General features: G+C 45.0%; 1 protein-coding gene across 4 annotated transcripts in view; it reads left to right on the forward strand.

Moving 5' to 3' along the window:
- TRMT12 (tRNA methyltransferase 12 homolog) overlaps positions 1-26,751 on the forward strand; it is a 61,352-nt gene that overhangs the window by 1,947 nt on the left and 32,654 nt on the right. The window contains exons 1-5 of one of the 4 annotated variants that reach the window (XM_029607396.1): positions 13,477-13,961; positions 14,283-14,388; positions 21,565-21,733; positions 24,149-24,347; positions 24,431-24,581. In XM_029607396.1, the coding sequence (XP_029463256.1) occupies positions 14,297-14,388; positions 21,565-21,733; positions 24,149-24,347; positions 24,431-24,581 (611 nt within the window). In that variant the 5' untranslated portion in view covers positions 13,477-13,961; positions 14,283-14,296. Of the gene's footprint in view, positions 1-13,476; positions 13,962-14,282; positions 14,389-21,564; positions 21,734-24,148; positions 24,348-24,430; positions 24,582-26,751 lie in introns of those variants that run through there. The other 3 variants (XM_029607398.1, XM_029607395.1, XM_029607397.1) reach the window with 3 other exon arrangements.

Raw genomic sequence — 26,751 nt, forward strand, 5'->3', positions numbered from 1 at the left:
AGCGATACAGTCTCCAGTTTTGCGCGTCCGTAGCGCTTCTTAAAACAGACGCGTAACCCTTCCCGCACCCGGCATGTAAATGAACGAATTAGCTGTATAATGAAGGAATTAGCTATTCCCCTCCGATACCGTAACGCGTGCTCAGGTTATCTCATTAGTAACGCACTGTTTTGCCGCGGCCGTAACGTGTTAGTTTACCGCCTCCCCCTAGTAGGAGTTAGGACTGTGAGTCTAGTAACAAATCCATCGACACCGCTTAAGATACTCAAAAACAATAAAACACAATTTAAAAAAAAAAAGCGATACAGAGATGATCGAGAAAATGTAATGATGTGGGACACACAAAACCTGTCAGAAGAAAAAATAAAAATTTTTAAATACCTGTCGGAGGGCCGCGTGGGTCCAGATGGCCGGCGGCGGCGGGAGCCGGGTGGTCGCGTGTTAAATCTAGGCTGCGGGTGGGTGGGTGCCTGTTCCAGGCGGCGGCAGCAGCGGCGGGGGGACACGCGTTAGTTCGAGACGGCCGGCGGGCGGCGGGTGGTCGCGTGTTAAATCTAGGCCGGGTCCGCACAAGCGCGCATTCATTCACTGCCGGTGGGGGCTGCCGGAGAGGCAGCCCCCACCGGCAGTGAATGAATTCATTCATCCAGGCGGAGGAGCCGGCTGCTTTCGCCACGGCTCCTCCGCCTGGATGAATGAATGCGCGCCTGTGCGACCCCTGCGATTCGGCGCTCAAGGCGTGACGTCACGGCATGTGACTGCCTTGAGCGCCGAATCGCAGGGGTCGCACAGGCGCACATTCATTCATTCACTGCCGGTGGGGGCTGCCGGAGAGGCAGCCCCCACCGGCAGTGAATGAATTCATTTATCCAGGCGGAGGAGCCGGTGGCGAAAGCAGCCGGCTCCTCCGCCTGGATGAATGAATGCGCGCCTGTGCGACCCCTGCGATTCGGCGCTCAAGGCAGTCACATGCCGTGACGTCACGCCTTGAGCGCCGAATCGCAGGGGTCGCACAGGCGCGCATTCATTCAATGCCGGTGGGGGCTGCCTCCGGCAGCCCCCACCGGCAGTGAATGAATGCGCGCCTGTGCGGACCCGGCCTAGATTTAACACGCGACCACCCGCCGGCCGTCTCGAACTAACGCGTGTCCCCCCGCTGCCGCCGCCGCCGCCTGGAACAGGCGCCCACCCGCCCGCGGCCTAGATTTAACACGCGACCACCCGGCGATTCAAAGTCTCTTCATCCACCCATTGATACATCCAAGCAAAAGGCCCAAGCATGAAATATAGACCTTCCCATCCCGGGTTGGAAATCATGATTATCATTAAGTCAAAAAAGGAGAAATCAGCCATTCCCATCCCATCCTCCTTCTCCAAGCAATCCACGCCTTACGTTTAGCTTGAAAACAAAAGCTAGGGCCCTCAATGTGCGGTAAATTAATCCTGAGAACATGTAATAGATTACTAGGATTATAAGGTCGGATCCATTCGAGCATCAACCCTTCAGTATCAAATTTGTGATTTTTGGAAATCCAAACCTATATATAATGTAGAAGACACGAAATGTTATATAAGTGCATATTAGGCAACAATAGACACCCTGAATGCTTATCTAAAAGCAACATATCATAACACACTCTAGCTCTCTTGCCACCCCAATGAAACCCACTCACAAAAGATCAAAATAGTCGGATATCCTTATTAATGACCCAAATAAGTAACATTTGTAAACAATAAAGACATTTAGGCAATGTTACCATTTTTATCAAGGCACATCTGGTCAGGAGAGACAATGATAACGATCTCCAGCTCTGCAATAAGGATTTATTTTATCTAGAATGGTTGTAAAATTTCGAGTGTATAACTCAGTTTTATTAGGAATCATTTGTATCCCAAAATATCTCATATGACCAGAAACCCACATTATAGGAAAGGAGCCCTTCCATCTGTCTTGCAATTGTGGATCTGTATACAACACTTCAGACTTGCTATAATTGATTTTGAAACCTGAGAAGATCCAACAATTATCTAATAGTCGCAGAACGTGTCTCAAGCTCTCCCGAGGGTTTCCATTGATTAAATAGCATCATATCATCAACGAATAGACTCATTTTCAAAATCTTGTTCCTCACACAAAAGCCTGCAAATATCGGCATTGCTCACAGCTTAATAGCTAATGGTTCCAATGAAAGGACAAACAACAAAGGTGACAGTGGACATTCTTGTCCAGTTCCCTGATTCAAGGTAAATTTTTTCAGAAAGGGAGCCATTCACATGGAGCTGTGCCTGAGGCATGTTATGCAACAAATGTACCCACTGAATAAACTGGGGTCTCAGACCAAAATTCTCCAGCTGTTACGCCCCTGTCCATGGACCCCATCTCGCGGACAGGGCCTCACCTTTCTCTCCAGCACTGCGGCCTTCTCCGCGGTCTGGACTGCCGCTCTCCTGCGCTTTCTCTGGCTTTCGCGGCCAGCTGCTGCTTCCTTCCCTGCGTGGCTTGTGCCGCGCTGCTGTCTCCACTCTCCCAAGTATCCAAGAGCCTCAACTCTTCTTCATCTTCAAGAGAATCCCCTTGTCGAAGTCTTCAAGAGTCTCCATGTCTTCGAGAGTCTCGTCCAGTCCAGGAGTCCTCTTCTCGTCCAAGTTCCAGGAGTCCTCGTCCCCTCTGTACTCTGATTCTTTGACTCTCACCGGTTAGGAATCCCCTACTCTGGTACCTTGCCCCAGAGTTTTCTACCCTCTGACATCTACAGTACGTGTTGGTTCAGCAGAGGGTTGATCCACTTCGCCCTTCTGTGTTTTTGCTCTGCCCATGCTAGTACTTGCTTACTCACTCGAGGAGTGTCTTGGGGCTCCTCCCTGAGCCACCTTGGGCCCAGGGGCTCACACTCCCTCTCAGGAGCAAGCGGTCGCGCCGCTCCGCCCTTCCTAGGGCTTTCCTAGCGCGTTCATAACACCAGCATCAAGACAAGGTATGCCCACTCCACACGGTCAAATGCCTTCTCAGCATCCAGGCTAACTAGCATTCCATCCATGATACCAGAATACAAGGCTGGTAAAGCTTCAAGTATGTTAGTTAGATATTCTTCCTTTTATAAATCCAGTTTGATCAGAAGAAACTAGGTCACTAATGTCCAAGCTTAATCAGAAAGCCAGCACAGCAGCGAGTAAATTGATATCTTGATTAAATAATGAAATAGGGCGAAAAGATTCTGGGAAGCGAGTATCTTTACCAGGCTTTGGAAGCAAAGCAACAGTTGCCAAATTGTGTCCCACTTCAAAAAAAAAAAAAAGAAAAAAAAAACATGCTCCAGCACAGCCTGCAACATATTTTTAAGGGGGGTGGCTACTTGATCACATAAGAGCTTACAGAATTCAGGACCCAAAACATCTGGACCTGCATATTTAACCAATTTCAATCTTTAATAGCACTGTTAACCTGTCATTAGACGTGCGTTTTCCCTTACCCCTTATTCAGTAAGGGGCGGAAAACGCGCGTCCAACCTGCCGAACCTAATAGCGCCCTCAACATGCAAATGCTTGTTGACGGCCCTATTAGGTATTTGTGCGCGATAAGAAAGTAAAATGTGTAGCCGAGCCGCACATTTTACTTTCAGAAATTAGCGCCTACCCAAAGGTAGGCGCTAATATCTTCGGGCACCGGGAAAGTGCACAGAAAAGCAGTAAAAACTGCTTTTCTGTACACCCCCCGACTTAATATCATGGCGATATTAAGTCGGAGGTCCCGAAGAGTAAAAAAAAGTTTAAAGAAAAGAAGAAAAAAATTTTGAAGTTGGCCGGCGGCTGTCGGGTCGAAAACCGGACGCTCAATTTTGCCGGTTTCCGAGCCCATGGCTGTCAGCGGGCTCGAGAACCGACGCCGGCAAAATTGAGCGTTGGCTGTCAAACCTGCTGACAACCGCCGCTCCTGTGAAAAAGGAGGTGCTAGGGACGCGCTAGTGTCCCTAGCGCCACTTTTTGCCCATTTCTACCACTGGGCCTCATTTGAATACTGTATCGCGCGCACAGGCGAGTGGCCTGAGCAGGCGTTCGCCTGCTCTCCCGCGGACTTTACTGAATCGGCCTGTTAGTGCAGGGCTCAACTGTGAGAGGTTTCAATTCTCAAAAAATCTTTGTTTCTCCGAATCAGAGAGCCTTTCTGAAGTATACAATTTTATGTAATAAGACCGAAAGGCTTGCAAAATGGAAGAAGTGGATTCACAAGTTTGAGGTTCCTAAACCAACTATTTAAGTCCATGATTAGATTTAACCAAGCTAACAAACAATCTCTCAGATTTATTCCCCCATTGATGTAACCTCAATTTTTAAAATAAAAGGGACTGATATGCCTTACTAATCAAAATACTATCCAACTCATTTTTAACTGCCAGTAGCTTAACCTTTGAATTTTGCATCATGTCACAAATATGGATACTTTTTAAAGCAGACATTTATTTGGTTAACTCCAACACTTTTTTTTTTTTTTTTACTTTTCTTTATGCTTAGTCGCTGAGTAAAGCTATGATATGTCCTCTTATTACAGCCTTAGCAGAATTCTAATAAATGACGGGATCAGTCTCATGGGTACAATTAAGATCCATGTATTCCTTTCATCTATCCCTCAAAAATACCAGGCTACAACTTGTTAAGGAAGGACAGAGAGGATAGAAAAGGGGGAGGTGTGGCTCTTTATGTCAGAAACAACATCCAAGCATCTGAGCTACAAGGAAGTTGGGGTAAAGAAGAAGCTCTATGGGTCACCCTAAAAAAAGATGACGGAGTGTCCATTTATATTGGAGTGGTTTACAGGCCTCCAAACCAAAAGGAAGAGCTGGACAGAGATCTGATTGAAGACATCCATAAGATAGGTAGGAAGGGAGAAGTGGTGATCGTGGGTGACTTTAATATGCCAGATGTAGACTGGAAAATCCCATCTGCAGAAACTAAAAATAGTAGAGCAATAATGGATGCCATGCAAGTATCTTTGTTCAAACAAATGGTGTTGGAACCCACGAGAGAAGGTGCTATACTCGACTTATTGCTCTCTAATGCAGATAATGTCTCAGATGTCCAGGTGGGCGCCCACCTCAGCAGCAGTGATCATCAAACAGTATGGTTTAATATCACTAATAGAATAGGGAAAAGAACCACAAAGACCCGAGTTTTACAGTTCAAAAACACAGACTTTGAGGAAATGGGGAAGTACCTGGAGGAAGAACTTAAAGGATGGGAGAACGAGAGAGATGTGGATCAGCAGTGGACAAATCTAAAAGGAGCAATCACCAAGGCAACTGCTCTATATGTTAGAAACGTAAAGAAAAGCAAAAGAAAATTGAAACCTATCTGGTTCTCAAAGGAGGTGGCTGACAAAATTAAAGCTAAAAGAACAGCATTCAAGAAATATAAAGGATCCCAAAGGGAGGAGCACAAAGAAGAATATTTGTATCAACTGAGGGAGACGAAGAAAATAATCAAGTTGGCAAAAAAATCAAGCAGAAGAGAGGATTGCCAAAGAGAAAAAATGGTGACAAAACATTTTTCAGATACATCAGCGAAAAGAGAAAGGTCCAAAGTGGTATAGTGAAATTGAAAGGTGGTAATGATCAATGTGTGGAGAGAGAGACGAAGAAATGGCAGAAATATTAAACGAATACTTCAGCTCTGTGTTCACTAAAGAAGACCCTGGAGAAGGACCATCTCTACACAACAAGAAACTGGAGGGAAGTGGAATAGATGAAAATCCTTTTACAGTAGAAAATGTGTGGGAAGAGCTAAAGAACCTGAAAGTGGACAAAGCCATGGGGCCTGATGGGATTCATCCAAGGATATTGAGGGAGCTCAGAGATGTTCTGGCGGGTCCGCTGTGTGACCTGTTCAATAGATCCCTAGAAACGGGAGTGGTGCCGAGTGATTGGAGAAGAGCGGTGGTGGTCCCGCTTCACAAGAGTGGGAACAGGGAGGAGGCTGGCAACTACAGACCGGTTAGCCTCACTTCGGTGGTGGGAAAAGTAATGGAGTCTCTGCTGAAAGAGAGAATAGTGAACTATCTGCAGTCCGGAGAATTGATGGACCAGAGGCAACATGGATTCACCAGGGGAAGATCCTGTCAGACAAATCTGATTGACTTTTTTGACTGGGTAACCAAGGAATTGGATCAAGGAAGAGCGCTCGATATCATATACTTGGATTTCAGCAAAGCTTTTGATACGGTTCCGCACAGGAGACTGTTGAATAAAACGAGAAGCTTAGGAGTGAGTGCCGAGGTGGTGACCTGGATTGCAAATTGGTTGACGGACAGAAGACAATGTGTGATGGTAAATGGAACCTTCTCTGAAGAGAGAGTGGTTTTAAGTGGTGTACCTCAAGGATCGGTGTTGGGACCGGTCCTGTTCAATATCTTTGTGAGCGACATTACGGACGGGATAGAAGGTAAGGTTTGTCTTTTTGCGGATGACACTAAGATCTGCAACAGAGTGGACACGCCGGAAGGAGTGGAGAGAATGAGACGGGATCTAAGGAAACTGGAAGAGTGGTCGAAGATATGGCAGCTGAGATTCAGTGCCAAGAAGTGCAAAGTCATGCATATGGGGAGTGGAAATCCGAATGAACTGTATTCGATGGGGGGGGGGGGGGGAAAGGCTGATGTGCACGGAGAAGGAGAGGGACCTTGGGGTGATAGTGTCTAATGATATGAAGTCTGCGAAACAATGCGACAAGGCGATAGCAAAAGCCAGAAGAATGCTGGGCTGCCTAGAGAGAGGAATATCGAGTAAGAAAAGGGAAGTGATTATTCCCTTGTACAGGTCCTTGGTGAGGCCTCACCTGGAGTACTGTGTTCAGTTCTGGAGACCGTATCTACAAAAAGACAAAGACAAGATGGAAGCGGTACAGAGAAGGGCGACCAGGAAGGTGGAGGATCTTCATCTGATGACGTACGAGGAGAGATTGAAGAATCTAAATATGTACACCCTGGAGGAAAGGAGGAGCAGAGGTGATATGATACAGACTTTCAGATACTTGAAAGGTTTTAATGATCCAAAGGCAACGTCAAACCTTTACCATAAGAAAAAAATCAGCAGAACCAGGGGTCACGATTTGAAGCTCCAGGGAGGAAGATTCAGAACCAATGTCAGGAAGTATTTCTTCACGGAGAGGGTGGTGGATGCCTGGAATGCCCTTCCGGAGGAAGTGGTGAAGACCAGAACTGTGAAGGACTTCAAAGGGGCGTGGGATAAACACTGTGGATCCATAAAGTCAAGAGGCCGCTAATGAAGAGTAGGTGACTCGCCAGAACGATGGCTACTGCCTGGAGACAATACCCTTATTCAATAAACATACACATGGTTACTGTGACGCCAACATCACTCTAAGCTTCAACAGCAAGAGGAAATGTGGAAAAAAGGATTTACACTCACAAAGACGGGAGTAGCTGGCTTGTTACGGCGGTTACTACCCCAAACCAAATAAGCCTGATACTTCACTTTCAATGCATATCCAGCATAGTTCTCTGCTTCAACTGCAGGGGAGAAGAAAAACTGTTACTTCACACATCCAGCAGAGCTCTCTGCTTCAACGGCAGGGGAGAAGAAAAAAGGGTTCGCACTCACAAAGCGGGGAGTAGCTGGCTTGTTACGGCGGTTGCTACCCCAAACCAAATGTGCCTGATAATTCACTCTCGATGCATATCCAGCATGGCTCTCTGCTTCAACGGCATGGGAGAAAGACTGATACATCACGAATTTCCAGCATAGCTCTCTGCTTCAACAGCAGGGGAAAAGAAAAACTGATACTTCACGCATATTCAGCATAGCTTCAACGGCAGGGGAGAAGAAAAAAGGATTCGCACTCACAAAGTGGGGAGTAGCTGGCTTGTTACGGCGGTTACTACCCCAAACTAAATGTGCCTGATACTTCACTTTCAATGCATATCCAGCATAGCTCTCTGCTTCAATGGCAGGGGAGAAGAAAAACTGATACTTCACGCATATCCAGCATAGCTCCCTGCTTCAACGGCAGGGGAGAAGAAAAACAACCAATAAGGGCTGTATAACATAGTCTGGGTAAAAACAAATAAGCATGGGTGTAGCTTGCTTATTGCGGCGGTTACTACCCCTGCTACCCCTAACTAATCAAGCTAGATATTTCACTTGGATGCAGCTCCATCACCGCTCTCTACATTAAGGGTGGGGGTGGAAGGGAAATAGAACTAAGAGCCAAGAGAAACAGATAAGTATGAGAGAAAAAATGTGTGAAGCTTGCTGGGCAGACTGGATGGGCCGTTTGGTCTTCTTCTGCCGTCATTTCTATGTTTCTATGTTAAAAAGGGCACAAAAGTGTTGTAGAAAAATCCAGGACCCGTTCTCTTCCCAATTCAATGTAATCATGACGACTGCATGGTCAGAAAAAGGCACATCACAAATTTAGCTAGCAGAAAGCCTGTTGAATAAGGCCTCCACTATAAAAAAAAAAAAATGAATCAGTGCGAGTACAAACCTCATGTACATGAGAAAACATGTAAAGTCCCTATTATTGATATGCATGATACACCATGCATCAATTAATTGCAATTCCTTGCTTAAATACCCCACTCCCATGCTTGATTGATTCTTTTTTGGTTCTTTGCAGGTTTGCAATCAATCAAAGGATTATCTTTTATGTTAAAGTTGCCACCCAACACAACAGATTAGCCATCCCATTGAGACACTTTCTCCAAAAGTAGTTCAAGTTAGGGTCCTGGGTATTGACCAACATAAATTTGTTTTTTTGGTTTTTTTTATCAGATTTTTAAACAAACAGCAATAACCGCTTGTCTTTAACTAGGTACAGGTAAATACATTTTTCAATTGACAAATATTGATTAATGACCAATACATATAAAGCAAGATATTATAAAGGTAATCTGTTTAACCATTATTTCTCAATCAACAGGAAACATCCCTATTATAAAGCAAAAAAAAAGAACCCAAGATAGTTAACAATTGAGCAAATTCAGGCAAAATTACAAAATATTTAGAAAAGAGTAGTGCTTTTTCATATATCACCCAGACTAAGGTTCAGTAACAGGTAATCTGGCATCAAGAAATTTGCATAGCTCGATTGGTTCTAAGAACACAAACCTCTCTTGCTGAAACTTTACTACACATTTACTCGGATAGTATATTGTACACTGAGCTCCTAAGGTCTTAACTTCCTGATTCATTTGGAGAAAACTTCTCCTACGAACCTGTGTAGTTCTAGTTATATCTGGAAAGGTCCAAATTTTTTGGCCTAAGTACAACTTATCTCTGTTCTTTAAGGACAACTTAAGTATCTTATCTCTATCTATGCCATACACAAATTTTACACATAATATTCCACGGTATTCAACTTGCTCGGACATAGTGTGTTCCAAAAAGCTGTAATATTACTTATTTCATTCTGTTGTGGTTCATTTTGTTGGTTAACCTTCATTCTTTTTTTTTTTTTCTCCCAGTGATACAAAAAAGATTTTTGCTATAGTTGGTAACTCTTCTAAAGTTAACATTAAATTCTCCATCATATATTTCTTATATTGCTCATATGGGGATTTGAGCTTCACATTGGGAAAATTAAGAATTCTTAAGTTATTATATCTCATTTGATTTTCCATAAATTCAATTTTCCTAGTATTTGCAAGTTCTCCTCGAATCAATCCCATCTGGACCTTTTCAATTTGATTAAACCGATTTTCAAATCCTAAGATTTTCTCATCATGTTGTACTATTTGCGGTTCAGCTTTTAATACCCGATTTTGTGTATCTACAGCTGTTGCATTTAAAGTCAAGATAATTGATTTTAAATCCATTAAAGTGGACCAAATACTTTCCAGTGTTATAGGCTGTGTCTGTAAAACAATCGAGTTATCAAATAAACTCACTGTTTCTTGAGGACAGGGTTCCTTCCTCATCTCTGAGGCCTCTGTCTTGCCGTCGCGGTGTTGATGTTAGTGGGAGCCCGTTTCTCCCATCTGTATTCCCTCTAACTTTAGGTCTCGCACCTTCTTTCTCCAAATTTCCCCCAATAGGGACAGCTTCCTCCAACTTCTCCGGTCAGTTGCCCCTGCCCAAAACCGGAGACTCTGCAGGACGCGGTGGCAAAGGCATCTCGGGTTCTCCGGAGCTCAGCAAGATATTCAAATCCAGCGGCGTCTGTGTTTGCTCTACACCCATGCCAACGCCTGGAAACTCACCCGGAGTTTTTGCACCACTTCGTGAAAAAAAGTTCCCAATGGTATACTGAGGAGGGATAGGAGTCGTTGGAGTCGGGGGTTCTCCTCTAACTCTTCCCTTCCTCTTGGTATGGGGCATCTTTGAAAAAGAAATCCTGATATGAGAAAACACTTTATTTCACAAACTACTAAACAGACGCCATCTTGGGATCTCTATGGCAGCTGTACTGGATCAGAGTTTTCTTCGCCACTTCTCCGTTCTAATCCGGATTAAGCCGGACCAAGCTGCGCACACCGGCGGCTGTGGCGTGCCGCTATAGCGCCGATTATATGGGCGTATGGGCCCCTCCCGATGACGTCAGGGCCAACGGAGAGAAGTCAGCTGTTGCCTCTGGAGCTCACCAGGTAGAATCTGTGTATCCGGGTACGACTGCCTGACCAGCATAAATTTGTAACCTTGCAGGGTGCCTGCCACCATAACATATTGCCTATTAATATCCATGCAATTTCCTGATCAAATTGCACATTTTTGTTTATTAAAATAGCCACACCTCTCTGGAAGTAGAAGAGGAATAAAAACATTTACCAACCCATTCCCTTTGTAGTTTCTTATGTTCAGCATCATCTAGATGGGTTTCTTGTATAAAGGCCACAACCACCTTGTGTTTGCACAAATCCGAAAGCATTTTCTTTCTCTTGATCAGAGAATAAAAGCCATCAATATTAAGGGAGCATAAAGTGATACTGGTCATGAAATATCAATCCAGTGAAAAAAAAATCCAGGTTAGCAAACACCATATCAAAGAGGATGAAATCTCCCAGCCCAGATTCACCCCCAAGGATCATAGCGGATTTGAAGATTCATATTCCATAAAACAGCAACAATCCACGAACACACGTACACATTCACATTTTTAATACAAAATATTCAGACATCCTCTACCCACCAAAAAAATAAGTAACCAGAAAATTTGAGTCCCGGGTAGACCCACTCCAAGTGCACACACTTCTTATAGATGCACAGTCCTCTTGGGAAAAAAATTGAGGGCCTTAGACCGGATCCAGAAAATAACTTTTGGGTACCAGAATTTTGAAATACTGAACAATGTGAGCAGAGATGAGATAGAGATCCCAAAACATAGCATCTTCATCAGGTAACGAGATCATCTGTTGACAGTGCGAGGCGATAATAAAGACAACGGTCCACAAACAACGAGCAGCCTGCATGTTGCACAATAAAGAGATCAGTCCAGCGCAACCCAGATTCAAAGTACGTCAATAAACAGCTTCGCCTTTTCTTTCGAGTTGAAAATACGGGTCGTTCCATTGTGAAACACTTCCAGTTTCACAGGATATTGCAGAGAAAATTTAACCCCTTTATTAAAAAGTTGGGAGCAATATGGCATCATCTCTTTCCTAGCTGCATTCACCTTTGCCGAAAAATCAGCAAACAGCAACATTTTGCAATTCTCACATGATAGATCTTTTCTCTTATGAAATGTGTCAAGAATCTTCACTTTGTCAATACAATTCAAATATTTAGCTAGCACATGTCAAGGCCTAGCAGCTGTAATCATAGTAGATCCAATGCAATGTGCTTGTTCAACCAAAATAGGCCACTCCGACCCCACCACACCCAGGGTCTCTGGCAGCCAAGAATTACACCATCACACCAAAGTCTCCCCCTGAATGGACTCCGGGACACCCAAAACACACATGTTGTTGCGTCTGCTGTGATTTTCTAGGTTATCTATCTTGTTCTCGAGAGTTTGAGTCAATTTGCGCATCTGAGTCAGATCAGCATCATTGGAATTCAGACGTTCCTTGTGCCGAGTAACGGATGATTCAGTCGCCAAGAAAGCCAGTTGACTCTCCTCAAACTTGTCATGAAGTTCAACTAGGGGCAATTTTAACTTCTGAAGTTGGTCTTTCAAAGTTGTAGAGACAATTTGAGTACCAGTGCCTCGGATACAGCCTCAGCCTCTGTCACTTCCGGTGCCAATTTTTCATCCTGAGAAGCTGTCTTATCCTCCGCTCCTTTCTTCTGCCTACTGGACATGTCAGCTGAGATTTTATTATTAGAGCAGTCCATGAGCTAAAATAGCGTTCTCCTGCAGTGATGATCAATGTTGGCTTGCACCAATAAGTAAGATTAAAGAAGGATTCTTGCCGATTCCCGAGGAGCTCCAAGCCACAACCTCTGCTCAGCCCTGCATAATCACCAGAAGTCAGTAAAACAATTTTTGGAAATCAATTATTTCCATGCCCTTATCTTAGGAAGTTTGAGTAAGTAAAAAAAAAAAACCAACCTCTCAATAGAGGTTAATCAAATCTCTGGAGGTGAGACAAATCTACAGGTCTCATCCTTGCTGTCTTCTCTTGAGTTGTTACTTTCTTACAATCAGACTTTGCTTCTGTGCCTGGCCCATTGACATATCCATTTTTTTCTGCACATTACAGTATTGATCAGTGAGCATAGAGGTTCAATTCTCATTCTTGCCCATAAAACTCACTATTGCCTCTTAGCTGTCCTGCAAGTTTCACTTGATGCATATTTTTCCCATTCCCCCTCTCTTACAAGTAACACACACATTTTAAGATGTGCCTCTTCCTTACATCATCCAGATCCATAGGCTTCAGGAGCCTTAGCCACATGACATTCAGAATTGCATCACTGTAATAGTGGAGTTTTATCTGCCTGCCCAAGAAATCACCAATATCACTGAAACAATCAGGCACTTTGACATTTTTTTCCCCCCCTGATTTCCTTGGTTTCTGTTTGCCTGGTTGTGATTCAGTAAATTCTGCATGTGTGCAAATTCTCAATTTAGAGGTAGGGCTTAAGATTACAGTACTGATTGCAGTTTTTTAGCCCATCTTTTTTTTTTTTCTTTTCAAATAATTGGATACTTTACAATCCTTTACCAAAAAGGAAAAAACATTAAGAGAAAAAAAGATAAAAGAAAAATATTGTAATTGGATAAATTAATCTAATTCATTATATAGAAATAAAAAGAGGGGGAAGAAATGCAAACAAAAAGAGATATTACAAGAAAAAATAATTATAGGAAATGGCATAAACATAGCATACCAAAATCAGCTAAATATTTATTTCACCTTCATTTGGGGAAGAGGTATTAGGTCTATGGGCTTCTGTAAAGAGAAGGTTATTTGGTTTTACTGAAGAAAATATTCCCTCAGTCAACTTTTGTCGTTTCTTGCCTAAAAGAACAGCTTCAATATCTACAAATGATGTTCAACAGTCATCTGGAAATGTAGCTAGCTTTCTTATTTAGAAGCATTGGAGAGAAATCCTTTATTAATATCCTTTATTTCTACTATTGGTTTAAATAATGTCATTTGTATTTTCTTTAGGAAATTTCCGATAGTCTTTTATGGTCAAGCTGTGAGGATCTGTCCTGCTTTAGCTCAGGTTACACATCAACAGAGAAGAGAGTTCCTTTCCCTTAGGCAGGAGATTGCCTCTTTAGGTTATTCCTTTACTTTAGCTACCCCTGTAAATGTATAATTAAAAGGGGTAGCGAATGTTTCATTTTTCACATCTAGCCCATCTTTAATAGCACTGCATATGTCATATCACTACCTGACCCTCTGATGTTACATATGATATCAGAGGGCCGTGATAACTTTTCATGAAAAGAGGAGTCAAGTGAATGGAAATGATGAAACTGTTGAGGATGTTTCCTCTACTTTGATGACCAAATGCCTTGGGTGGTTCTCATCAATTGACTTTTTTATGCAGCCTCCCCAGGTGGGTCACACATCAGGGGCAAGAAGCTTTGGAAGGCATTGCCAGCCTTCTGGCTTAGATGGCATAGTAGTGAATGCAGGTTTCAGTGTGGAAGAATCTGGGTGTCAGTCTTGCTGACGGAGGGAGGAAGGGTTTGATGGTTCAGTTAATATGTAGCATCATTATCTGTTTTGGGTGGCAGCACTCATTGGCATATTCTGTGCCTGATGTGGGCAGAGACTGAGAACTAGATCTGAAAAGTAGTGAAATAGAAAGTAAAAAAAAAAACAATGTGGTGATTTTTCCCGTCAAACTCTACTGCAATATTTGCTTCCTTTCTAGGATTTGGACTGAAGATGGAAGAAGAAGAAGAGAAAGTAGACAACAGGATTACAGCACTGGTGACTGAATCACTGTTTTCAGAGCTCTACAGGTGTGGTATGAATTGGTGAGATTTTGAGTTCAAGTACCAAACATCTATAATTATCCTCTTGGTAATTACCTTCCTACGTTGACTGGAAAGCTGGCTGCTGTTCTGCAATCACGTCTCACCAGGATCTTACTAACCTTGTACATGTTCTTCCCCAATTGCTTGTAAATCTCCAGTATACCCAGCTTTCTTATGTTTCAGCAAATCTTTTATCTATACAGCTTGTGATATACCTTTTCAAGGTAAAGAGACCAGATCGATCTAAAGAACCAGTATGTTGAACAGTACAACAGATTGCTCCTTGCAACTTCCACTTCTTAGGTTTTAGCAGAGAAAACTCGGTAGGCTTTTGAAAATGAGCAGTGCTATGATTTCAGATTCACTTCATGGGCTATTCTGGTGGCTCAATGACAGTGCTGGCCGCTGTCATGTGGAGGACCTGGGTTTGGTTCCCTGATCAGATCTTCTGCCTTCCAGGTTGACTGGGGCTGGGATGCTGTTCGGAGAGTGGCTGGACTTAGGGCCCATGATTGCAGGGTTCCAGAAGGCACCTTGATGCATTTTCCCCCTGGCCTAGGTCTACCACTGCAATGGCTGGGCTGAGTTGAGAGGTGGGATATAAAATAAAGGAAAAGTCTCTGGATAGTTGCAAATGAAAGTCTCAAGGTGCCAGAGGCAGCTTGGGTTTCAGGAGCAGACAATTAGTGGGTAAGTCACTGCTCTTTCCCTTCCTCAGCTGCAGCAGTGTGGTTGGGAGTACAGAGTAGAGTGCTCCGGGAGAAGCGGCATTTGTATGGTGGCTGCTGCAAAGCACGGGAAGAAGCCCGCACTCTGCTCGAGCTGTGGCCTGAGGAAACTGCAGTTGGGCAGAGCGGCCAAACTTTGCCACATCTGTTTTGGCTGAAAGGGAAGACCTCCAGAGCAGTAATGGCAACTCTTGCAGGGGGAGGAGGGGTAGGGCTGAGTTACTTAGGACATCTTAAAAGTCTCCTTCAGTCGGGTTCTGCCTCTGTGATTTGGGATCAGCACCATTTTTGATCCATGGAAGAGTGCAGGGCATATGTCTCCTGCTCCTCTCTCACCCAAAGGAGTCTGGGGGTGGGGGATCTTCAGGAGATTCCATTTCCTAGCAGGTAGCCAGATGGACTCAGGACCAATGGGTTATATGCTCCCCTGCTAGCAGATGGAGACAGGTTTCAAAGCTGATGTCATCTTAGATACACCCTCAGTGACCTCATCCCTTCAGTATCTCTCCGTCTCCTAGCAGATGTGGACGTGCTTTCCCTATCGGGATCACCATACTCTTTAGAAGAGGAAATTTTACCTTTAAATTGGAGAAAGATTGAGCCCTGCTCTCCTGCGGTGATACCTAAAGGTCCCTCCCCCAGTTGAGAATTCCTGAAGCGATTTCCGAGATCCCTCAGAAGTGTTCCTTGGTCCGGTAGCCGGTTCCCAGTGTGGACTTTGCTGCTGAAGCAGCTGAAAGGCAGTGGGTGCAAGAAGCCGAGTGTAGCGGTGACGGCGAAAGCCCTCTCCCCCTGCAGCCAGAGACCGTGTACTCAGCCGGTAAGAGCTGAGCCCAGGTAAGTAAAAAAAAAAAAAAAAGAAGAGGATTTGGTTAATGCAGTTAGTGTAGCTGGGTTCAAAAAAGGTTTGGATGGGTTCTTGGAGAAGAAGTCCATTAACGGCTATTAATCAAATATACTTAGGGAATAGCCAATGCTATTAATTGCATCAGTAGCATGGGATCTTCTTAATGTTTGGGTAATTGCCAGGTTCTTGTGGCCTGGTTTGGCCTCTGTTGGAAACAGGATGCTGGGCTTGATGGACCCTTGGTCTGACCCAACATGGCAATTTCTTATGTTCCCGTTCAGAGATGTTGGAGGGGTTTTGGTAAGACTTCCTCTGGTCTGCTTGCTCAGTGCACCGTACTGACGTTATTCCCATTCCATTGCTGTAAAGGGAAGTGGGCATCCAAGCGGGTTGAGTGGCACGCAGTGTGCCGACTGAGCCTGGCCCCGTATCAGGCTCAGTCGGCACACCGCGTGGTAGGCCATGTCAGCGCCATCTTGCGCGGTTTTGTGTGCCTTGCATTGCCCTCTATATACAGTGTCTGTACTTGCGGTGCGTGCTGGCTCTGTGTACTTGCTGCACGCGCAACAGCGTGCGCATACTTAAATGTGCAAAACTTTGCGCACAGTCTATGCACACAACTACTTAGGTGCAGAATTCTCGAGCACACGGGCCTGCCGTCTCTAATGGCTCCAGCAGCAAAGTAACAAAACGCCATTATCTATGCACTGCTTGCCATATTAGGGATTCTTTCTTATGTCAGCACTGTGATGAGGCCCAGGGAGAGTTACCCTCCCCAGACTTTACCAAGCTCAGTTCTTCCCATTTGAAGGATGGGTCAGCCACAACCTTAACCGGAAGCACCCCAGATCTGAATAATCCCAGGGATGGGTCTTCCATAGGAGAGGGAAACTCAGCGGCACCCACTCCAGTTCTTCCTGGGCTAGGTATGGACCCGGCGGCTTTCTCTTGGGTGGAATTTTTTCAAGGCCTTCAAACCTTTGTACAGGCGTGATCTGCTTCTCTTGCCCCTGTCCGGATGGAACCACATCTGGTAAGACCTCCCTCTCCCAGCCCTATCAGCAGGCCTTGAGACGTGCCTCGCCTCACCAAGGGTGTTCCTGGCAGGGGCACGGACAAAGAAGGGGATCCAGATTCTTTGGAAGATGGAGAAATCCATCCAGGTTTAGAAACATATCAGACCATGTTATGTTTTTTCCATACAGACGAATTGCCCGTCCTGGTTTCCCAGACTCTGAAGACATTGGGAGTTCCTGGGGTGGACTCCATGACGGAACCTAAGAAGAATCCCATTCTGGTGTCTCAATGGAAAGCCTCTTGCTATTTTCTGGTGCTGGAAACAATCCGGGAGTTGATTGACCTGGAACGGAACGCCCCTGAAGCGAGTTTTTGATTTTTTTTTCCATTAAAGATTTTTATTGAAGTTCAAAACATATAGCGCAATAAGTATCAACACAACATGTGAAAAGGACAATGAAAAGTAATGATTAACATTCAGCTTCAATTTTTCAAACAATTGTGACCCAACCCTCCCCGCCACCTGATTCAGTTTGTAACAATCACAACAGAGGCTTTTCCTAGTTATATACAAATATATAATCCAACTTGCTTTCTTTTTGCCAAAAATTAAATTGCTATACCTTACAAATGAGGAGATGACCATTTAGGTGTGAGACTGTAGATACTTAGATTGAGATAAAGAGATAGTGACATGGATACATCTTCAAGGGACATGGAAAGTATAGGTAGTCAGGACCTGACCCTACTTAAAGCTGCTTAGACCTGAATTGTCTGTATTTTACCATCTCATGTAGGGTTCCCAAGTCTTTTGAAAAGTCTTTCTACTGTCATTCCTATAGGCAGTTATAGCTGCCATCCTATAATTATAGTGAACTCTATACAAGACTACCGTTAGTGGAGGGGAATCAACACTCTTCCATCTCTGTGCTACCTCACAGTGAGCAGCAATACATATCTGTTGGCCTAGTCGCTGTTGAAATTTGTCCAACTTAGAGGAGAGCAAGTTAAGTTAAGTTAAGCCTCCCAATCTTCAGGAAAAGACTTAAGACCTGGCTGTTCAAAAAAGCATTCCCGGACACTGATTAACCCTTGCAGCCTGTTGAACTACCTCCCATTGTAAAAATGTTAATTTAATGTAAATATCTTTATCTAATGTTATCCTCTCCCTTTCTTCTCTACTCCCAGTTCTAGTACCTTGTTATTTGTAACTGCTTCCTCCTCACTAAAAGGTTACTCATTTGTTCTTTGTACACCCCTGTTCTATGTAAACCGGCATGATGTGATTGTATCATGAATGCCGGTATATAAAAATTTTAAATAAATAATAAATAAAAAAGGAAGGCAAATCCCACATCAAATAAGTCATTACTTTAAGCATATCTTGTAGCCAAGCTATCAGTTTTTTTCCACATAGGAGAGAGAACTGGGCAAGCCCACCACATATGGAGGAAAGTACCCAAGCAGGAAGCGCTAGCTAATGGATATATTCGGTGTACCCTCTCTGGTGTTACATGCCATCTCACCAAAAGCTTATAGCAATTTTCCTGCTGTTGCACCAAGATGGAACATTTACTTACAGATGTGTATATCTCAACCCACACCTCAGGGGTTATGGGTGCTCCAAGATCAGCTTCCCAGGCAGAGGTATGGGGAAAAGTAGATTTGGGGTGACTACTTAGTATGGATATAATTTAGACACCAGACCTTTTAAACATGGTGCTCCTGAGCAATAATGTTCAAATAGCATTTTACCAAGTGCTAATGAGGCGTTTGTTTTCGGGGCCATTAAGAAATGTCGTGCCTGAGCCCCTGAAGCAAGTTCTAAAGGTGGTCGAGCATTAGAATCTCTATACCCACTGGATCCAGTGACGAGGAATGCCTGTGCTTCCCTAAAGTGGATGTGCTGTTTCCAAGCAAACAACTATCCCAGTGGAGGGAAGAACGGCCTTAAAGGATGTGCTTGCTCATGCCTGCTCCTCTCTAGAGAGGTGAATGACTCGGGGTTATATTCCAGAGAAGCTATGGAGCCTGCTGCTGCCTTTTTAGCTGACATGGACTCTGACCTAGTTCATACTTCGGCCAGAGGAATGGCCTCAGTGATAGCGGCCATAAGACAGCTATGGCTGCGAAATTGGTCAGCAAATGCGATCTCTAAGGCAAACTTCACAAAGATGCCCTCTTCGGAAGCGAATTGGAAAAGCTGGCCAGTAAGTGGGGTGAATCTCCAGTCCCCCAGCTACCGGAAGATAAGAGAAAGCAGTCACAGCGCCCCTCACCTGGTCGATCCAGGGGTGCCTAGAGCTATTGGCCCTACAGAAACTCAGCATTTTAGAGGCCTTGGTCCTCAGGAAGTCTCAGTCCTTTCCGAGCCGATAGCCCAAGAGAGGGGGGCAGGTTTAGGTTCAGCCTGAACTCCCCAATGAAGTTTTTCTGACCCAACCACAGAATGAGGAGAAAGGGGGTCGACTATCCCTCTTCTACCAGCGGTGGGACGAGATCATGTCGGACAAATGGGTACTGAATGTCATACAAGAAGGATACTCACTTGAGTTTTGCAGCACTCCTCGGGACATGTCATGCTGTCTCCTTGCCACTCCCAGCACAAGAAGCAGGAGTCTACCTTGATAAGGCTCCTCTAATTGAGGGCTATAATTCCAGTACTTGCTCCCCAAGAAAATAAAGGACATTATTCCATCTATTTCATCATACCCAAGAAGGATGGTTTCTTTCGCCCTATCCTGGACCTCAAGAGTGTTAACTGACACGAACAAGTAATTCATTTCCACATGGAAACTCTGAGTTCCATGATAATGGCCATAGAAACGGGAGAGTTTCTAAACCTCCCTGGACCTCTCCGAGGCCTACCTTCATATTCCAATCCAGCAAGAACATCAGCGTTTCCTATGCTTTGTGGTATTGGGCTATCACTATCAGTTCCGGGCATTGCCCTTTGGCCTGGCCACCACCCCCTGAACATTTTCCATGATTATGGTGGTTGTAGCGTCGCCTGGATCAATATTCGAAGCCTGGTGCAAAGACAGCGGGACTCTCCCGCGGACAGCCAAATCCCCATGATCCTGGAGTTCGTACAGGATGTATGATGAAGGGGCTGTCTCTCAACTCACTCATGGTCCAAGTAGCTGCCCTCTCCTGCTTCAGAGCCGAAGTGAACGGTATCCGTCTAGCAACTCATCCAGATTTGACCCATTTCCCAAAAGGGGTTAAGCAACTTCGGCCACCCCTAAAGTGGCCGGTGCCTCTATGGAACCTCAATCTGTTATTAGACTTCCTAGCAGGGGCTTCTTTCAGACCAACACGCGGTCTGTCACTACGCCTCTTAACATTAAAGATGGTATTCCTGGTGGCAATATGTTCAGCTCGTGGTATCTCCGAACTACAGGCACTATCCTGCTGGGAACCCTTCCTTAGGTTCACTCCTGGAACCATACAGCTGCACACCGTTCCCTCCTTCCTACCGAAAGTGGTTTCCGATTTTCACCTGAACCAAGCCAAGCCATCTCCCTACCATCTCCCGATGAACATAAGGACTCTGAAGACTCCCGCCTTCTTCGCCACCTAAATGTCGGTAGAATCCTGGTGCGATACCTGGAAAGATCGGAAACGATGCGCAAAACGGATCGCTTGTTCGTCCTTCACAGCGGGAAGAAACAAGGAGAAGCAGCCTCTCAGGCAACCATAGCTTGCTGGATCAAGGAAGTAATCAAGGCAGCCTACATAGAGGCAGGGAAGCCCTTACCACTGCAGGTTAAGACTCATTCTACTAGGGCCCAAGCAATATCTTGGGCAGAGACCAAACTGCTATCACCCGCTGAGATCTGTCGGGCAGCGACGTGGTCCTCCCTACACACCTTCTCCAGGTTCTACCGCCTGGATGTTCAGGCCCGAGAAGACATAGCCTTTGCAAGAGCAGTACTAAGTGGGCCACGGGCAGCCTCCCGCCCTGTCCTGGAGTAGCCTTTTGTACATCCCACTGGTCTGAGTCCATCTGGCTACACGCTAGGAAATGGAGAAATTACTTACCTGATAATTTCGTTTTCCTTAGTGTAGACAGATGGACTCAGCATCCTGCCCATGGCTGCCTCCAGAGAAGGAGGACCTGGGAGAATGAACCTTGAGACCAAACAAATACGGTTAAGCCTTTGCCTACCCTTAGTTCAAGTCACCCAGAGTTAGTCTGGTGTTGGCATTGACTTAGTTGAGTGCACTGGCGGTCTTCAGTTTTTTAATTCAGTTGAATCATGTTTCTATGTTTCTATAATCAGTTAATCAGGTTTAATAAGTATAACCAAGTTATGCAAAATATATATCCACAATGACTTTTCGAAGAGGATGCTGAGGAAGTGAGGTCAGTGCAGGGGTATATGTACCCAGGATGACGTCAGCTGAAATCTGACTCAGCCTCCCATCTGCTAGAAGAGGAGCACATAACCCACTGGTCTGAGTCCATCTGTCTACACTAAGGAAAACGAAATTATGAGGTAAGTAATTTCTCCAATGCTTGTGGCCAAACAAACTCTCTTTCCCCTTTTTGATTCTGAAAAACATTCTTTCACACTGCAGGAAATACTTGGAAAGGAAGGGGATCCTGGCAAGTAGTTATCGAATGCAGAAGCAGGCAGATGGCACTGTGACCTTGCCGGTCCTGGAAGAGAAACTGACTGAGTCAATCCTGCAGGAACTCAGGGCAAGTGTGGCTCCTGGGAGCACCTGTTCAGTGACGCAGATGAAGGTTAGCAAGGCCTTGTTTGGGCTGATTTGACTTGTGTGAGAAAATGCTGACATCTTTGTATATAATAAATAAAGAAACTGTCTGATTTATTAAAGGTCAAGCAGGCACAGAATCAGAGCAGAATCAGGCCTACGGTCTTTTAGCCAACAGAGATGTAGGTACAGACAGTTGATAGAAGACCAACAAAAGGCTCTTAGCCTGAAAGACAGAAGCCTGTGCTGGAGTCTTAAGCATGATATAGCATGTGGGTAATGTTAGCTGTCTCCTGGCCACCAGAGTTTCTTGAGTCTTTGGATAATCCATAATGTACTGAAGGAAAAACATTTCAGGGGAAGCTGGGAGAGGGAAATCCAAGATTAAAGACTTTTAAACCAGTTTCAGAGATCTGTTCTAGTGTAAGTGACCCATGAATTAGATGTTAAGTGAGACTTACAGGATTAAAAGAAGACCATGTTCTACTGATTATCAGCCAGAATTTCCCAAATTTTCAGTCAGGATAGAATCCCAAACCTTCAGGATCCATATCTTCCAATTCACTATGAGAACAATGACTTTTATCTGGTTTGTAATTGTGTTGTGATAGTTTCATTATTTGAAAGGAGAAGCCTCTTCCAGTTCTTTTCCTATCTTTGGCTGCTGTCTTTAAGGTCTTAATGAGAATCCAAAGTCTCAACTATCCTGAGAGTATAGGGAGGTGATATGTGTGTAACTCCATTCTCTTGTGAGAGATGGGGGATACAGCTGGGTTACAGAAGAGATAGACTGTCTCCAGAAAATTGTGACAGGGCTCAGTCCTAATCAGGTACATTCTTGAATATTTTCTTCTCTAATTAGTCTACTTTCCAAAGGAAAAAAAGATTTGAGTTCGTGTACATACCCAGATCAATCCAGACTCCTGGGTTTTGCCTCCCTGCCAGCAGATGGAGACAGAGAAAGTTGCACTGACACTGTGCTCCTTTAGTTATGAGTGGAGCTTTTGTTTCTCCGAGGACAAGCAGGATGCCATTCCTCACATGTGGGTGACATCATCAGATGGAGCCCGGCATGGAACTCTGATTTCAAAGCTTCTAGAAGCTTTGAGAATGCCCTATTGGGCATGTATTGCCCTCTCAGGCAGAGCCCCTCAGACCCATTTTTTCCTCAGAACCTGCAAGTCATGATTCTTTTCTCTCTCTTTCTTGCTGAGCCCCATGGGTTTATTTTCTTCCTCTAGTACCTTGATCTTAACCAATAAGCCTTGTTGCTTGTGATGCAACTGCAGCATCACTCTCTGCTTCAGTGGAGAGGGTAGGGGGTGCTAGGAAAGAAGAATTTGGATTCAGAGACAACCAACATATGCCATGACTTTTTTACAGTCTGGGATACTGATGTGCAGAAATAAGGGAAAAAACACAGGCCTGCTTCTACAGCCAAGTCCATAAGCCAAGCACTCAATCAGCACTGACTGATACATGGGGGTAACCTCCACGGCATGGCACATACTACCATGGGAAGCTTGCTGGGCAGACTGGATGGACCATTTGGTCCTTTTCTGCCGTCATTTCTATGTTTCTGTGTTTAGGTAGATTTTTTCCTATTTGGATTTTTCTTGTTTCTTACCCTTTATTTCTATCATTCCCAGCTTTTGTCTCGTAATTTTGTCTTTAGTCTAATGCATCAAGGGGTTCACATTTTTCAGTGCCCCTGCATGGTCAGGCTAGGTCTCTTACTTCAGGATATGCCTGGATACAGATCATGTTGTCTTTGGTGGACTCCCTCTTTGAGGCTTCTGCCATTTTTAGCTAATGATCCAGGAGACTTAGTCTGACCTGCATCAATGGAGGCCTCGACATTGAGGGATCCAGGAGGGTACGACTAGTGCGTCAATGTCATTGATTTCCCCGCAGCCCATGCTCCAGATTAGGGGCCAGGTTCATGCCTGATAAAGCGTTCCTATGGAGAGGACAGCTCATCCTTCCCACAATAGTGGGAATCACATTGGTCTCCTTGGACCTAAATTAATTATCACCTCTGGTGCCCCAGATGACGTGGCTTTCCCTCCTGTCTGCCAGCCTGTCCTGGCAGGATAGTGTTTCAAGGTGGCGCTGGAGAACCTGAGCAAATCAGAAGTGCTGATAAACCGATGATGCCATATGAAGACATTGGATTGCACAGACTGTAATCACAAAACCCTCCTGCCTCCCCTTGGAATTGGTTTCTTCAAGTGTTCGCTTTATCATGGCCCTGACTGGGAGGCAGGGAAGGAGCTGGGGCTGCACATGCCCAGTAGGGCATGCTCAAAACTTATAGAAGCTTTGGCATCAAAAGTTCTTTGCCAGGCTCCATCTGATAAAGTCACCCACATGTGAGGACCGATGTTTTACTGTCTATCGGAGAGCCAATGTTATAGGTAAGCATCTTCATTTTTTCTTTCAGAATCCTGTTTTATCAAAGAGGGCTCGTGTCCAGTCCCCAGCTCAGAAGCTGCGTCAAAAACTATATTGTTTAGTGGAGCGCTATGGGATCAGTTGGAGGCGAGAGCTGGACAGAGACCTGCCCCACAGCTGGCAGCGTCATGGCGACCTTATCTTACTGAGTGAAGATTGCTTCAGTGCGCCAGTGTGGAAGGAACTGGGTAAGAGGCAGCTAGTTTATTGATCTCAGAAGTAAGCATATATAGACCAAATGCTGACCAATGTTTTGACTTCACTCTTTCAGGCACAGAACTCTGGGACACTGTTGCCTCTACTCTGGGAGTCCAGCGTATAGCCAAACATGGACGAGTGTCTGCAGGTGGCTTGCGATCCCCGACAGTGAGCCTGCTGTTGGGGAACAGCAGCTGGGTGGAACATGTGGATAATGGAATAAGGTTTGTTGTTAGGTGATAATTATAATAAGGGATATGGGCAGGGCTTATTAAGGTGAGGCATAGAAATAAGATTGCAGATAAAAAGCACAAGGCTCATAAAGTCTGTTCATATTCTGATTCACTGCAATACTATAGTGCTAATTGATCTTTAGTTTTATGCTCACTTCCCCATAATTAAGGTTCTGTGTTGACAAGCAGGGCTAAATTAGCCATGGCATGCTGGTAATGTCATTTGGCAGCACCAAATGGGACCTCTCTTAGTGGCCAATGTAATAAAACCTGTGCTAAAATCAGTTAGATTTTAGTATGGGTTAAATCCCCATAGGATATGGGAAGCTAAACTCGGGCTCTTTTTCAGTGGTGCCCTTTCTCCTCTGCGGCGACCTCATTTTCCTTGCCTGCTCACTGTCGGTGCTCGCGCGGTCGACGCTGCCTAGTCGGGGCAAGAGCCCCCCCGTTTCCACATCCTGCCGGCCTTGTCCACCCGCCCGTCCACCTGGGGAGACCGCATGGAGGACTGAAACCGCGCCCCCAGTATGTTGCCGGCCAATTGGAGGCCCGCAGCAGCCGTGACGGTAAAGACCCGCGCCCAGCAAGGCCCTTTTAAACTCAGGCTCTCTTTCAGCGGCAAATGGCATGCCCCTTAGTGCGCCCCTTCGTGCGTCCACTTCTGTGCTCCCAACTAAGTCTCTCCCCACCCAGTTCTGGTGGCTCCTATCACTGCCATCTTTGTTCTATAATAACGGTTCACACCCATAGACAGAACTACCCAAGTATTGCCCATCGGAGCACATGGCCTCTATTGCTTCACCATATCTCATGCATTGTATACTGTATTTGTATATTGTTTCACCCTACACATTACATTGTATACTGTATTGTCCTATGATACTCAGCTAAACACTGTAAGCATTTTTCCATTGAAACATTTCGCCCTAACAGACAGTACACCCCCTCCATTTCAATCCACTTTCAACCAATTTCAGCTCTCAGCCCTCAGTCCTCAGTCCTGCTCCCTCCCTTTTTTTTTATCCTCCCTCATCATGATAAATTTCCCTATCCCCTGTATTTACTGCTTACCCTGCAGACTCCCCTTTCTCCCTTACACCAATCCACCATCTCAGTGCAAATCCCTCCCTCCCCCCTGACTCAGCTATTAGGACTTACAACCCTCTCAATAGTTCTGTTTAATGCTCAATCTCTCTCCAAAAAAACTCCCATACTCAACGATCTCCTGATCGACTGCAAGCCTGATATCTGTGCAGTCACAGAAACCTGGCTCAAGGATTCTGACATCATCCTACTAAATCAGCTCCCTACGCCATACTATGATATATATTCACTATACCCAGACCCAAAAAAAGAGGTGGAGGCCTCCTCTTAGCAGTCAAAAAACATCTTAAACTCAGACCTCCAAGCATTGACACCTCTCCGAAATTTGAACTTGGCCTGTTCAAATCCTCTGAAATCCAAATTTGCCTTGTCTACACACCACCAGGCCTTCTAGAGCACAACCCCTCCCCTTTAATAGAATTTATATCCGAAAACATTAATATTGAAATCCCAGCTGTCTTACTTGGAGACTTCAATCTCCATGTCGACTCCACCCCTCTCCTCCTGTGACACCTTCCTCAACTCTCTCCAGGCCATTGGCTTTAGTCAGCTCATCTCTTTCCCCACTCATAAAGCCGGACACACTTTAGACCTTATATTCGTTAATTCATGCATTCATGCTCCTAATACCCCCTCATACACTCCAGTACCCTGGTCAGATCACATCCCTATCAATGCTCTGCTAACCATAAACACCCCAACCACCAGCAATGCCTCCCACAGTAACACCATCGTCTTCAGAAAACCCTGCCCTTCTGAGGACCTAATCTCGGCACTCTCCAACTCCCTTTCCAACCTAGACAGCACCTATCCTGAAGCCTCCCTCAACTCCTGGAACAAACTCACCCTTGACATAGCTAACGAACTATGTCCCCTCATCAGCTGAGACCTACACCCTACACAAAAAAAAAAAAATAGAAAACCATGGTACACCTCAGAATTAAAGACAATGAAAAACAACAGCGCAAGAACCCCTCCCCACAACTAGCCACCATGTACAAATCCAGCCTACACACATACAGACTCGCCACACTTAAAATGAAACGAGACTTCTATG

This window comes from Rhinatrema bivittatum, chromosome 6, assembly GCF_901001135.1.
Source record: "Rhinatrema bivittatum chromosome 6, aRhiBiv1.1, whole genome shotgun sequence".
Lineage (NCBI taxonomy): Eukaryota > Metazoa > Chordata > Amphibia > Gymnophiona > Rhinatrematidae > Rhinatrema > Rhinatrema bivittatum.